Raw genomic sequence first — 12,053 nt, forward strand, 5'->3', positions numbered from 1 at the left:
GTTTTTTCGCACTTAAACGAGTACGTTTTTCATGAAATAAATTTCCAGCTTTGGAAAATAGTCTTTCACATGGCACCGATGTTGCCAAGGCACAACATTTTTGCCTCACCAGCTTACTCAAATTAGGGTACATATAGCTACAGTCTTTCCACCACTGCATGGGATTCTTATTCCTTTCCAAGAGATCATCCTCCATATATCTTTGTAACTCCATTAGAGCCCTTGAAGTTGAATTTTTTTTTATGCTACCATGACCACTCGCTATCTTGTCAAGTGAAGACCAAATAGAAAATTCAGCAATAACTTTTTCTTCATTCGTTTTCGGTTTTTTTGAAACAGGTTCGTCGGATGAATTGATTTCATTATTTGATTCCGCGGAATCAATTTTATTTTTTTTCCTTAGAATCTATTATTTCTACTAAAGCGCTAATAACATTTTTACGAACCCTTTCCACGGCATCTGCATTTTTAAAACCAAATGTTTTGAACCTTGGATCCAAAAATGTACAAATAGCCATTGTATTGCTGTATTCCATATTGCCCAATCGTTCTCGAAGTCCAGTTTCACATTTTTTCAAAGCAGACTTCGATATCTCTGACAAGTCTGGAAACGTGACAATTCATTGCACACATCTAGTAAACCGTTGGTAATTACTATAACTAAAGAGGCCGACATATAGTTTTCTCCGCTTACAGAACGAGTAGCGCTTTCAAAAGGGCGCAGAATTTTGCATATATCTTTCATTATACCCCATTCTGCCATTGAGATTTTTGGTAAATTTGCATCAAGTAGAGCAATTGTAGAACGCAGTGGAACTTCCAAATCTATAAATCTCTCGAACATATAAAATGTGGAGTTCCATCTGGTGACCACATCTTGAAGTATTTTTTTTGGAACTTGAATTCCAGAATTTTTCTGGATTTCATTCAATTTAGCAGTAGCCTTGGAACTTCGTTTGAAATGACTCACTATAGTTCTAAGTTTATCCAAAATAGGTTTTATTGTGGGTAATTTGAGAGCATCTTGAACAACGAGATTCAAAGTGTGAGCATAACAACCTAAAAACTTCCATCCGGTGCCATCCCTTTAACATTAGATGCATTATCCGATACAGCTAGTATAACTTTTTTTTCTAATCCCCAATGTCTCGTAACTTCGATAAGTTCTCTGGTTAAGTTTTCGATAGTATGACTCTCATAAAAAACTGCACACTTCAAAAGTGCCGAATGTATCTCAAACTCTTCATCTATAAAATGCACAGTTATAGCCATAAAACTCTCATTATTCAATGATGTCCAACAATCAGTAGTCAGACAAACAAAGGGATCTATTTTTTTTTAGTATTTCACTCAAACTAATTTGACACTTTTCATACAAATTCGGAATCATTCTTTTTGATATTAGTTGTCTGGTAGGTAATTCATAACTTGAATTCAAAGCTTTCACGAAAAGTCTGAAACCCTTATCTTCGACTATTCTGTACGGCTGATAATCCAAATAAAACAATTTGACAAATTCATTATCAATCTTTCTTTTTACGGGTACGGTAAGTTTCCTCGGTATGTAATTGTCAATTTTATTATTTTGCCGTGTTTGTTCTATTTTTCTTCGTGTAATTGTTTCCATACAAGAAGAGGAAGTTGATTGTGCTGACACTGCTGACTCTATTGACACGCCATCGTCATCTTGAAGAGACACCAGAGACTCGCCCTATAAAGTTTAAATAATTGTTGACTACTCATGCATTTACTATATTATTGAAATTCGGAATATTATTCGATATTCCAATACCATAAATATGCAATATATAACTAACTGGTAGCAGCGTTCGTTTTGTAGAAGTTATTCCGGTATCTTCATGATCTGTATCCAGTACTTTATTTTCTGTCTTATCTGAATTGACATTGCTAATAGTGTTAGAAGATACAGGAATTTTTACCGTAGGATGTTTTCTTTGAAAATGCTTCCTCAAATTTGAAACAGATGATTTATACGAAAGTTTTTGTTTGCATAAATCACAAATTGCAATCTGTTTCTCGTTTTGAACTACCGAGAAAAAATTCCACACAACACTTGACTTCCTATTCTGCACATTCATTTCTCGAATGATAACAACAATTACCTACTGATATAACTTGATGATAGCTTCAACATTCAACGGCTTCAAGACATAAATGCAAAACTAATGAGACTTCGCCACCGTTGGACGTGAACCAAATCGGGAATCCACCTATAAACGATGATTATCGAAATACGCGCGGGAGTATTTCATATTTCATAATCTACAGACTCCTGGCAACTTCTCGTACGCATGGTACGGGGGCGCGCTGTTCCAACAAAGAGTATTTTTGTGGTTTCGAGTCCGAAAAGTACGATACGAAACGAGTCAGGCGGGAGCGAATCGTTCATGGAACAGGTATTCTTGGAACAGGTATCTGTCACAGGTATGACTTAGTAACTGGAACGGAACGTACCTGTTACTAGAAAATACTGGTTTTTAACATCTCTAATTTGCTCTCTGCTACGACTTCTAAATTTTATATGGAAGCTAAACCTGGCAACGCTGCGACCACGAGGGCCCAGAAGAGAGACAGCAAAAACCCAGGGCATTCAAGATACACACCACAAGAGTTGCAGACGTAAAATTTATAAAAATTTGTTAAATGTATAATAATTCAATATCAATATATGAGATGCAAGGATAATATAAGTAATTAAAGTTGTGCGTTTACGAAATACAATAGTGTATCATTATTATTATAATAAAAGAAGAAAAGAACAAACACCGACACCTAAACATTTGGTCCTTCGAGCCGCTTGAGACGATATCCAGCTAATTCCGATGATAAGCCGACAGACAAAAAGTGAGTTTTTTCCTTTATTTTGCTTTGAAATCCTTTCAAATGTGGCCTTTGTTTGAAGAGTAAAGTTAATTCAACCTTATATCAATTTGAATTATTTCATATATAGTTGAAATTTTAATTTATATACTATATTGGCGTTGCCTTGAGTTGTTGATTTAATCATAAAAATAAAATAAATTGCTATCGCCATATCATAATATTATTTACAATTGATTTATTCTTATGCACACAATTCATATTTATTTATAATATATTGGTGTAGAATAGAGTAGAGTTATCCACAAAAAAAGGGTCGCTTTCGCCGGTATATTTTGTTTACGATTTTATACCTAAAGCAGAGCATACACGGTCAATAATACTGACAGTATCGAAAAATATTGTCAGTAATACTGATCGTGTAATCCGAGGTATTGAAGTACTGAAGAGGGTACTGAAGATTGATGCTTCAATCCATTCATTCCTCAGTTCTGGTCGCCGAGTAGTGGGGATACTGACAGTAATAATGACCGTGTGGCCGGGTTTGCTTCATTCTTCAGTAATGAGGCGGGTTTAGGTTGTGAAAACACGTGCCATCTAATTGATGAAATCTTGGAGTTCGACGTTGGTTTGCTTTTTGTAGAGTTGCCGTTTATTTTCTCTGAAAACGTGAAGCCTGCTTATTTTCTTACGAATTTAAGTTAAATTACGTTATTTAAATTAAGTTAAATTAAGTTTAATTACGATAAATTTATCTTCCTCAGTTATTAAATTGTGCAAAAACTCGTGCATCCAAAGTAAGTACAAGATTATTTTTAAAATACTGTGAATTTAACCCTCTGGGTACCACGGTCCTCATGAAAGTCAAGTACCACAGGGGTCCTTTTTGGACCCCAAATATTTTTTTCCATTTTAAATCTTGGGTTATTGAATAGGAAGTTGAAACTTGGTACTTTCACATGTTTTTGAATGCTAATAATGAATTTTACCTTCAAGTTTACTCATCTTTTAACTTATGCCCAAAAATAAATAAAAGGTGCAACTTGTTTTTTCTTGTATTTTCTGAAGAAACAATATTTTAAAACGGAGTTTACAAAGGTCATACAGCAGAGAAAGTTAAATTCTCGTAAAAGTGTTGGGTCCCAAAAGGACCCCATGGTACTCGGAGGGTTAATAACGAAAATATTAATCATAACTTCATTTACATTTTGTTAAATAATTTGCAGATGGAGGATAATATGGACGAAGATCTTAAATTATTTATTCATACTTTTGAATCCATGCCCGAATTGTGGAGCTCCACAGATCCAAATTACATGAAAAAAAATAAAAGGATGGAAGCCTTAAATAAATTATTGCCTTTGTACAAAAAAATAAAACCTAACGCGGAAATTTCCGATGTCAGGAAAAAAATAAATACATTAAGATCAAATTTTCGAAAAGAACTTAAGAAAATTGAATCTTCGAAAAGGTGAGAATATATACCAACATTTTGATTTTCTTAGTAAAATTTTATTTAGGCATTAGGTATAGTTGTTTTTATAATAATTATATAAAAAAGAAAATATGAAATGAATTTATTATGTTATTAAAGGTCTGGATGTGGTACCGAAGACATTTACACTCCGTCGTCATGGGTATTTTATGCTCTTCAATTTCTTGATAAAATCGAGCAGCCATTCGAAACCCACTCGTCGATTGATGTGGAAAACGAGGAAGAGGAACAGGTATGATTTTGATTGTTTGGTTTTTACCATAAATTTCAGTATTAAATTTTTTGAAATAAAAAATTAACATTTGCAAAAGTATTATGACAAATTATTATGTAAGATTAAAATATGTACAATATTTATCCCTTGTGGATTTTGCGTCGCTTGCATTCCTACTATGTTCTTCACGAAGACTAGCCCCTACATCTATGCTTTCAATTTCGTTTTGTGCACTAAAGTTTAGAGATTCCTTTTTTAAGTAATTATGCAGATAGCAGCATGCTAGTGTAATTTTTGTTGCTTTGTCAGGACCAAGATTTATTGGCTTTTGAAACACACCAAATCTTGATGCGAGAATGCCAAAGGCATTTTCGACTACACATCGAGCTGTGGACAGTCGTTTATTGAAAGTATCTTGCTCCTTTGTACATTTTTTTTGAGGGTATGGTTTCATAAGGTTGCAGTGCAAAGCAAAGGCCTCATCTGCCACAAAAACGTAAGGAAAATAATCCTCTGAACCTGGTAACTTTGTGGGAGGTGGAATATGCAATTGCTTTTTTAGAAACAAATCCCAAAATTTTGTATAAAAGAGGACCCCACCGTCGGAGATCCTACCATTAGCTCCTACATCCACCATTATAAATTCCTTATTTGCATTGACCAATGCCATTAAAACAATGCTAAAGTGTCCTTTATAATTATAATACAGAGAGGAGGTATTAGCCGGTTTTTTTATGGCGATATGCTTTCCATCAAGAGCTCCGAGACAAGTAGGAAAGTGGCAGTTCTTGCTGAATTCTGCTGCAGTTAATAACCATTCCTCTTCTGTTAAGGGAAGCTGTAAAAAAAAAAATATTTTTTAAATAATAATAAGATTGTTATTATTAGTAGTAATAAAAATTTGCTGTAATTAGTTACAAAGAATGTCAATCATTTTTAAAGCATGAAATATGAACATCGAGGAATTTTTTAACTCTTGTTTTATTTTTTAGGCTCAAGAAACTACAAACATAATTCCAGAGGACGATGTTATCACTCAGCCTTCGACTTCAATAAATTACAACAGAAAATCCAAAAAACAAAAAAAATGTAATAAACAATCAGATTTGCTGAATTTAGCGTGTGAGTACCTGACCAAGGAAAAAGAAGGAGATTACAATCTTAACTTAGCGAAAGTTTGGGCTACAAAATTGCAAAATTTGGATGCGTCCCAAAAAATACTTGCCGAAAAGGCCATAAACGACATTTTATTTGAGGCTACAATGGGGAATCTGCATCACAACTCCGTTAAAATCAACGAGCCGCAATCTTCCTGCCTCCATTCATCAAATCCTTCCCAAATACTGAACGGAACCCTTCCTAGTCCAGTCCATGTCCCTTCTACCACCACCACTTCCCCCCAAAAAATTATGATTTTAAACAATAATAACAATTATGATCCAATCGATGATAACGGCATTTCATCAAAAAATAACTTGAAGGACTACTATCATACATTTTCTGAATAAAATAAAATTTTGTAAAGTGTATAAATGCCTATACATACTAATAAAATATTTTACTAATTGAATTTTTTTGTTCAACTTACCTTGATATAATCTCGAAGCACATAGATGAGAGTTTCACATGTTTCAATTATCATTGAACTAATTGCTGCTGGGGAAATCAATGCTGAGAACTTGAGGTCAGCAAAATTTCTTCCTGTCGCCAGGTATCGCAAAGTAACAGCGAGTCGCTCTTTTGGACTGATACTTTGTCTCATATTAGTGTCTTGCTTTTTAATATGAGGTGAAACCATGTCCAATAAAGTTAAAAACGTTGTTTCACTCATTCGAAAATAATTTTTGAAATCTGCAGGATTTTTAACTACTATTTCATTCAATAGGTTTAAATGGGTGTACCTGTCTCTTTCCAACAGCCAATCCTTAACCCATATTCTTCTTTTTTTTCTTTTTTTTACAACAGCAGAAGCTATAACTATTGCCAAACAGGCTCTATCCATGTTAAGTTATCTACTAAAGGATGGAAAGCGGGAACTGACGAATAATATTGACAGTAATAATGACCGTGTGAATTAAACGAACATCAGTAATACTTTCAGTAATAATGATCGTGTAATCACAGAAAATACTGAAGAAGGGCACCTTCAGTACTTTTATCAATACCTACTGTCAGTTTTATTGACCGTGTATGCTCTGCTTAACACGAATTATCAGTTTAGTTTTTTTTGTTAGAATTCTTGGTGTTGTTGCGTTCATATTACACTGTTGCCAACAATTTAAATTTCGCACAAAGATTATTATTGCATCATTTTCAAATTAAAATGGCTGAAGATCTATTTAAAACCTTAATTAAAAAACGAGGTGTTCTTAAAGGAAAAGTTTCTGTTTTTAGCAATAGAATTACAAAATTACAGGAAAGTTTTTTGAATGAAGAAAATATTTCAGAACAAACTATTATTGAATTAGAAGATAGAATCGGTCAGATTAGTGATATTAGTAATGAGTTTAATAGTATTCAGAAATTTTAGATGATGAATCCAAGTTTATGGAACAATTAGCTCAACGAGAGCAGTTCTTACAAAATTGTTATGATTGATTTGCGTCAGCAAAACATTTATTGAATCAATTAAAACCAGCTAATAATAGTAACAGTGATCATAATTCCGATAAGAATTCGAGTATTTCAAGCAAAAATTGTAATTCTCCTGCAGTAAAATTGCCAGACATAAAATTACCTACATTTAGTGGGTCTTCAAATACCTGGCTTGAGTTTCGAGACACGTTTACCGCATTAATAAACGACAACCCTGATATTGATGATATAAATAAATTTCACTATTTAAGGGCTAGTCTAGAGGGTAGCGCTAGTCAGATCATTCAATCTCTTGAAATTTCTGCAGGAACGTATAAGGTTGCATGGGATTTGTTATGCAAACGATATGATAATAAAAAAGCATTGATATACAATCATTTAGATGCATTGTTTGGTTTAGAAAAAATTATTAAAGTCTCATCTTTTAAATTAAGAAATCTCTCAGATACAGTCTCCAAACACTTGAGGGCTCTTAACAGTCTTAAACTTCCCACAGATCAGTGGGATATTCTAATTTTACAATTTAATGGCCAAAAGTTTGGACGATGGATCTTTTAGTAAATGGGAGGAATACAAGTCTAAAAAAGATTTGCCTTCTCTTGAGGATATGTATGAATTTTTAAGAAGTAGATCAGACTTGCTAGAGCGATTAGAGTTGAACAAACTTGAACAGGGATCCAAGTCAGGGAAAACCAGGGGCTTACTTTCTGCCGATTCAGAAAATAATTCACATGAAAACAAAACATCTTTTCAAGGTTTCAAGTGTGCCATATGCAGTGGCGATCACAGAGTGTTTATGTGCGACAAATTCAAGGCAATGTCTGTGCTAAATCGCATGGAACAAGCCAAAAGACTAAAGTTATGCTTAAACTGTCTTCGAAGTGGCCACAAAACCAACCAATGCAGATTGTATGCTTCATGTAAAACATGTAAGGGTAAACACAATACTCTTTTACACATAGAAAACAAAAATCAAGCAAATCAAAATATAAATCAAGAAAATGTTTCCCTAACTACAAGTTCGGAACATTTTCAAATTCTGTTATCCACTGTAGTAGTAGATGCTTTAAGCAGTTATGGTGCTTACGTACCTGTTCGAGCTATTCTAGATTCAGGATCAATGTCTCCCTTTATAACTGAGTCTCTTCACTCAAAACTAAATATTCCAAAGCAAACAATAAATTTCGCTGTTTCTGGTTTGAACAGTGCCGTCTCTAATGTGAAATATAAATGTTGTTTAAAATTTAAATTTCAACATAAAAATTTTATGACGGACTTGTCTTGTTTTATTTTGCCAGAAATAACTGGAAACTTGCCTACATTTTACATTGATAAGCAAAAGCTAATGATACCTAAATATATCAATTTGGCTGATAAAAACTTCCATAAGCCCGGACCAATCGAGATGCTGATAGGTGCTGATACTTTTTGGAATGTTTTATGTCCAAACCAATTGAAGTTAAATACAAATGGTCCTGTTTTACAGGAAACTCAGCTTGGGTGGTTGGTTTCAGGTAAAATACAAGGCTTTCAAATTTCTAATAATATAGTTTGTAATTGGGTTAAAAATGAAGGTGATTTATATATCCAAGACCAGTTATCAAAATTCTTTGAAATAGAAAGTGTTAAAACTGCCAGTCCTTGGTCCAAATAGGAAATGGACTGTGAAACTCATTTTAACGACATAACAACAAGAACTCAAGGTCGTTTTGTTGTATCGATTCCATTGAAAGCAAGTCCAAAAATATTAGGTGAATCTTTAGGTCTAGCCAAAAGCAGATTCAAATCGCTTGAGCAAAAATTCTCAAAAGAATACCAATTCTCAAGAATGTACAAGAATTTTATCCTCGAATATGAAAAGCTCAATCATATGCAAACCATAGGAGAGGTATCTGAAGTAAATCTTGAGGAGGCCTATTATTTACCGCACCATGGAATTCTACGTATGCATAGCGCAACAACGAAATTAAGGACAGTTTTTGACGCCTCGGCGCGATCTACAAGTGGAGTTTCTTTTAATGAACTTCAGCTAAAAGGACCGGTAATTCAAGATTATTTAGTGTCAATATTATTACGCTTTAGACAATATAAATATGTTGTTACCGCGGACATTGAAAAAATGTACCGTCTGGTCTTGGTGTCAAAAGATCAGCATAAAATGCAAATAATTCTATGGCGAGATAACGAAAATAAAGCACTAAGTGTCTGTGAACTTTCCACGGTAACTTATGGTACTACAAGTGCACCATTTTTAGCTATTAGGTGTTTAGTAGAATTAGGTAAACTTTGTGAAAGAGAATTCCCGATTATTTCAAATATTATTCTTCACGACTTCTATGTCGATGACCTTTTGACAGGTTTCGATGATATTCACATTGCAAAAGAAAGTTGTCTTAAATTATGTGAAGTTCTTGGATCAGGCTGCTTTCCACTTCGAAAGTGGCGATCAAACTTTCCGGACATAATGCATGATCTAAAAGAAGGTAAACTTGCTGATTCTTCGGAAGGTCTAGTCATTGGCGAAGATGATGTTGCAAAAACCCTAGGTATATCGTGGATGAGTAAAACAGATAAATTAATATTTCATATTGATGTTGAAATGAAGGGTGAATGTTTATCAAGAGGCTCTTATCCTAGTAGTTTGAATAATTCAAATATATGGTGGCAGGGTCCATATTGGCTCCAAGAGAGCCCTGACCTTTGGCCAAAAGACAACAAGACGTCTATTCCCCTTCCAGAAATAAAAACTACTTTGGTGGCGGTGTCTGAATTTAAATTTCCATTCGAAAGGTTTTCTAATTTGAATCGATTGAGGAGGTGCATGGCTTTCATTTTAAGATTTATAAAAAATTGCTCAAGTAATAAAGAAAATCGATCGTTTGGTGTTTTTACAACAACAGAATTAGATAACTCTTTGAAGTTGCTTGTAAAACTATCCCAAATATCTTCGTTCAATAAGGAGTATAATGATTTAAAAGCTGTGAATGAAATTGACAAAAAAAGTAAACTTTTATCTTTAAACCCGTTTATGGACACGAGCGGTATACTTAGAGTTGGAGGTCGTTTGCAGAATTCAAATTTTCAATTCAATAAAAAACATCCAATGATTTTGTCGTCGAAACACCATTTCACGAAACTTTTTTTTGAACAAGAGCATAAAAACTTATTACATGCAGAACCATTACAATTATTATATAATATACGAGAAACGTATTGGCCAGTTGCCGCTCGCAACCTAGCTAGATCTATTGTTCATAAATGTATACAATGTTATAGATTAAAACCAAAATCAGTCCAACCTATTATGGGAAATTTACCAAGTGGTAGATTTTTATCTGGTTTCCCCTTTCAAATCACAGATACAGATTATGCCGGACCTTTTCATGTACTTAATAAAAGGGGACGTGGCTCAAAAATCATGAAAGGTTATGTTTGTCTGTTCATATGCTTGGCTACAAAATCCATTCATCTTGAGTTTGTAAGTAGTCTTTCAACTGAAGATTTCCTTTTGGCTCTGAAACGCTTTATCAGTCGACGTGGAAAACCATCTCAAATTTATTCAGACCACGGGACAAATTTTATTGGTGCAAATAGAAACTTGAAAGCACTCTATGATTTTCTCACTCAAAATGAATGTTTAATTAGTGATTCTATGAACAATCAAGGCATACGCTGGAACTTTAATCCAGTCCAAGCTCCACATTTTGGTGGATTATGGGAGGCTGGGGTTAAGGCAATGAAATATCACTTGAAACGTGTTTCTGGTAAATCTAACTTTACTGTTGAAGAGTTCACGACTTTGCTCTGCCAGATAGAGGCCATATTAAACTCCCGTCCTCTTTGCCCGCTATCTACTAACCCTCTAGATCCTTCTCCTTTAACACCAGCTCACTTCATCATTGGTCGTCCACTAACTTCAATTCTGGAGCCAGTTATGATTTTAGAAAAGGAAAGCAGGTTATCCAGATACCAAAAAATCGAAAATGCTCGGCAACACTTCTGGACGAGATGGTATAAGGAATACATTTCCGAACTTCAGCAACGATCTAAATGGAAGACGAACCATGGCGAGTTGGCAGAAGGTATATTGGTACTTATAAAGGATGACAAACTTCCACCTCTTAACTGGAAATTGGGGCGCGTAACAAAATTATTCCGGGGTAGTATCAATATCTCGCGAGTTTCAGAAATTCTCACCAACAATGGAACTGTCATCAGAGATTTTTCCAAACTGTGCCCTTTGCCGTAAAAAAAAATAAACGTGTGTGCTTAAGTTTAAGTAACTGTTATATACTCTGTTAAAAGCTGGTGCTTTTAAGGCCGCGGGTATGTTACGACTTCTAAATTTTATATGGAAGCTAAACCTGGCAACGCTGCGACCACGAGGGCCCAGAAGAGAGACAGCAAAAACCCAGGGCTTTCAAGATACACACCACAAGAGTTGCAGACGTAAAATTTATAAAAATTTGTTTAATGTATAATAATTCAATATCAATATATGAGATGCAAGGATAATATAAGTAATTAAAGTTGTGCGTTTACGAAATACAATAGTGTATCATTATTATTATAATAAAAGAAGAAAAGAACAAACACCGACACCTAAACACTCTCTCTAATGTTAAAAATCTAGTATAATAATTGTCGGTACTTCTATTTCTATTTTTTGATGATGCTTTAGTTATTAAAAAATTCATTCGTATATAAAGTATTAGGGTCGCAAAAGAAGTGAGCAATATTTTTCTTCTTTCGTTGTTTATCTCTCGATGTTGTACATCTATTAACAAATATACTTGGTAACTTACCATGCGAACAAAGGGAAAAGAGAAACGTATTAGGAGCATAAGAGCAAGTTCAAATCCGCACTCATAGATCCACGGAAGTGGCACAAAGGGCCATGACGGTTAA

The 12,053-nt window shown here is 34.2% G+C and overlaps 4 protein-coding genes across 4 annotated transcripts; 2 read left to right on the forward strand and 2 right to left on the reverse strand.

Moving 5' to 3' along the window:
- Positions 1 to 386: 386 nt before the first annotated feature.
- On the reverse strand, positions 387 to 3,846 carry LOC130891517 (zinc finger BED domain-containing protein 4-like). The gene is made up of 6 exons (XM_057796327.1): positions 3,831 to 3,846; positions 1,818 to 2,047; positions 1,321 to 1,711; positions 1,068 to 1,247; positions 751 to 1,023; positions 387 to 604 (listed from the first exon to the last, which is right to left on the reverse strand). Exons 1-6 carry the CDS (start codon positions 3,844 to 3,846, stop codon positions 387 to 389), a joined length of 1,308 nt encoding a protein of 435 aa, XP_057652310.1.
- LOC130891594 (uncharacterized) lies at positions 3,504 to 6,120 on the forward strand. The gene is made up of 4 exons (XM_057796425.1): positions 3,504 to 3,638; positions 4,068 to 4,312; positions 4,436 to 4,568; positions 5,543 to 6,120. The coding sequence occupies exons 2-4, from the start codon at positions 4,068 to 4,070 to the stop codon at positions 6,056 to 6,058; spliced, it is 894 nt and encodes a 297-aa protein (XP_057652408.1). The 5' UTR covers positions 3,504 to 3,638; the 3' UTR covers positions 6,059 to 6,120.
- LOC130891593 (putative nuclease HARBI1) lies at positions 4,563 to 6,743 on the reverse strand. Its single transcript, XM_057796424.1, has 2 exons — positions 6,139 to 6,743; positions 4,563 to 5,388 (listed from the first exon to the last, which is right to left on the reverse strand). The coding sequence occupies exons 1-2, from the start codon at positions 6,550 to 6,552 to the stop codon at positions 4,663 to 4,665; spliced, it is 1,140 nt and encodes a 379-aa protein (XP_057652407.1). The 5' UTR covers positions 6,553 to 6,743; the 3' UTR covers positions 4,563 to 4,662.
- A 2,059-nt stretch (positions 6,744 to 8,802) lies between these two features.
- On the forward strand, positions 8,803 to 11,394 carry LOC130891518 (uncharacterized). The gene has a single exon (XM_057796328.1). It carries the CDS (start codon positions 8,803 to 8,805, stop codon positions 11,392 to 11,394), a length of 2,592 nt encoding a protein of 863 aa, XP_057652311.1.
- The last annotated feature ends 659 nt before the right edge of the window (positions 11,395 to 12,053 follow it).

Source organism: Diorhabda carinulata, chromosome 3 (assembly GCF_026250575.1).
Source record: "Diorhabda carinulata isolate Delta chromosome 3, icDioCari1.1, whole genome shotgun sequence".
Taxonomy (NCBI): Eukaryota; Metazoa; Arthropoda; class Insecta; order Coleoptera; family Chrysomelidae; genus Diorhabda; species Diorhabda carinulata.

Coding starts and splice junctions, on each gene's coding strand:
- LOC130891594 (XM_057796425.1), top strand. CDS start 4,068: ATGGAGGATAATATGGACGAAGATCTTAAATTATTTATTCATACTTTT. Junction 4,313..4,435: donor AAAATTGAATCTTCGAAAAG/GTGAGAATATAT, acceptor ATGTTATTAAAG/GTCTGGATGTGGTACCGAAG. Junction 4,569..5,542: donor AAAACGAGGAAGAGGAACAG/GTATGATTTTGA, acceptor TTTATTTTTTAG/GCTCAAGAAACTACAAACAT.
- LOC130891593 (XM_057796424.1), bottom strand. CDS start 6,552: ATGGATAGAGCCTGTTTGGCAATAGTTATAGCTTCTGCTGTTGTAAAA. Junction 5,389..6,138: donor TGCTTCGAGATTATATCAAG/GTAAGTTGAACA, acceptor TTTTTTTTACAG/CTTCCCTTAACAGAAGAGGA.
- LOC130891518 (XM_057796328.1), top strand. CDS start 8,803: ATGGACTGTGAAACTCATTTTAACGACATAACAACAAGAACTCAAGGT.
- LOC130891517 (XM_057796327.1), bottom strand. Junction 1,712..1,817: donor CAAAACGAACGCTGCTACCA/GTTAGTTATATA, acceptor TAAACTTTATAG/GGCGAGTCTCTGGTGTCTCT. Junction 605..750: donor AATCTCAATGGCAGAATGGG/GTATAATGAAAG, acceptor TCACGTTTCCAG/ACTTGTCAGAGATATCGAAG.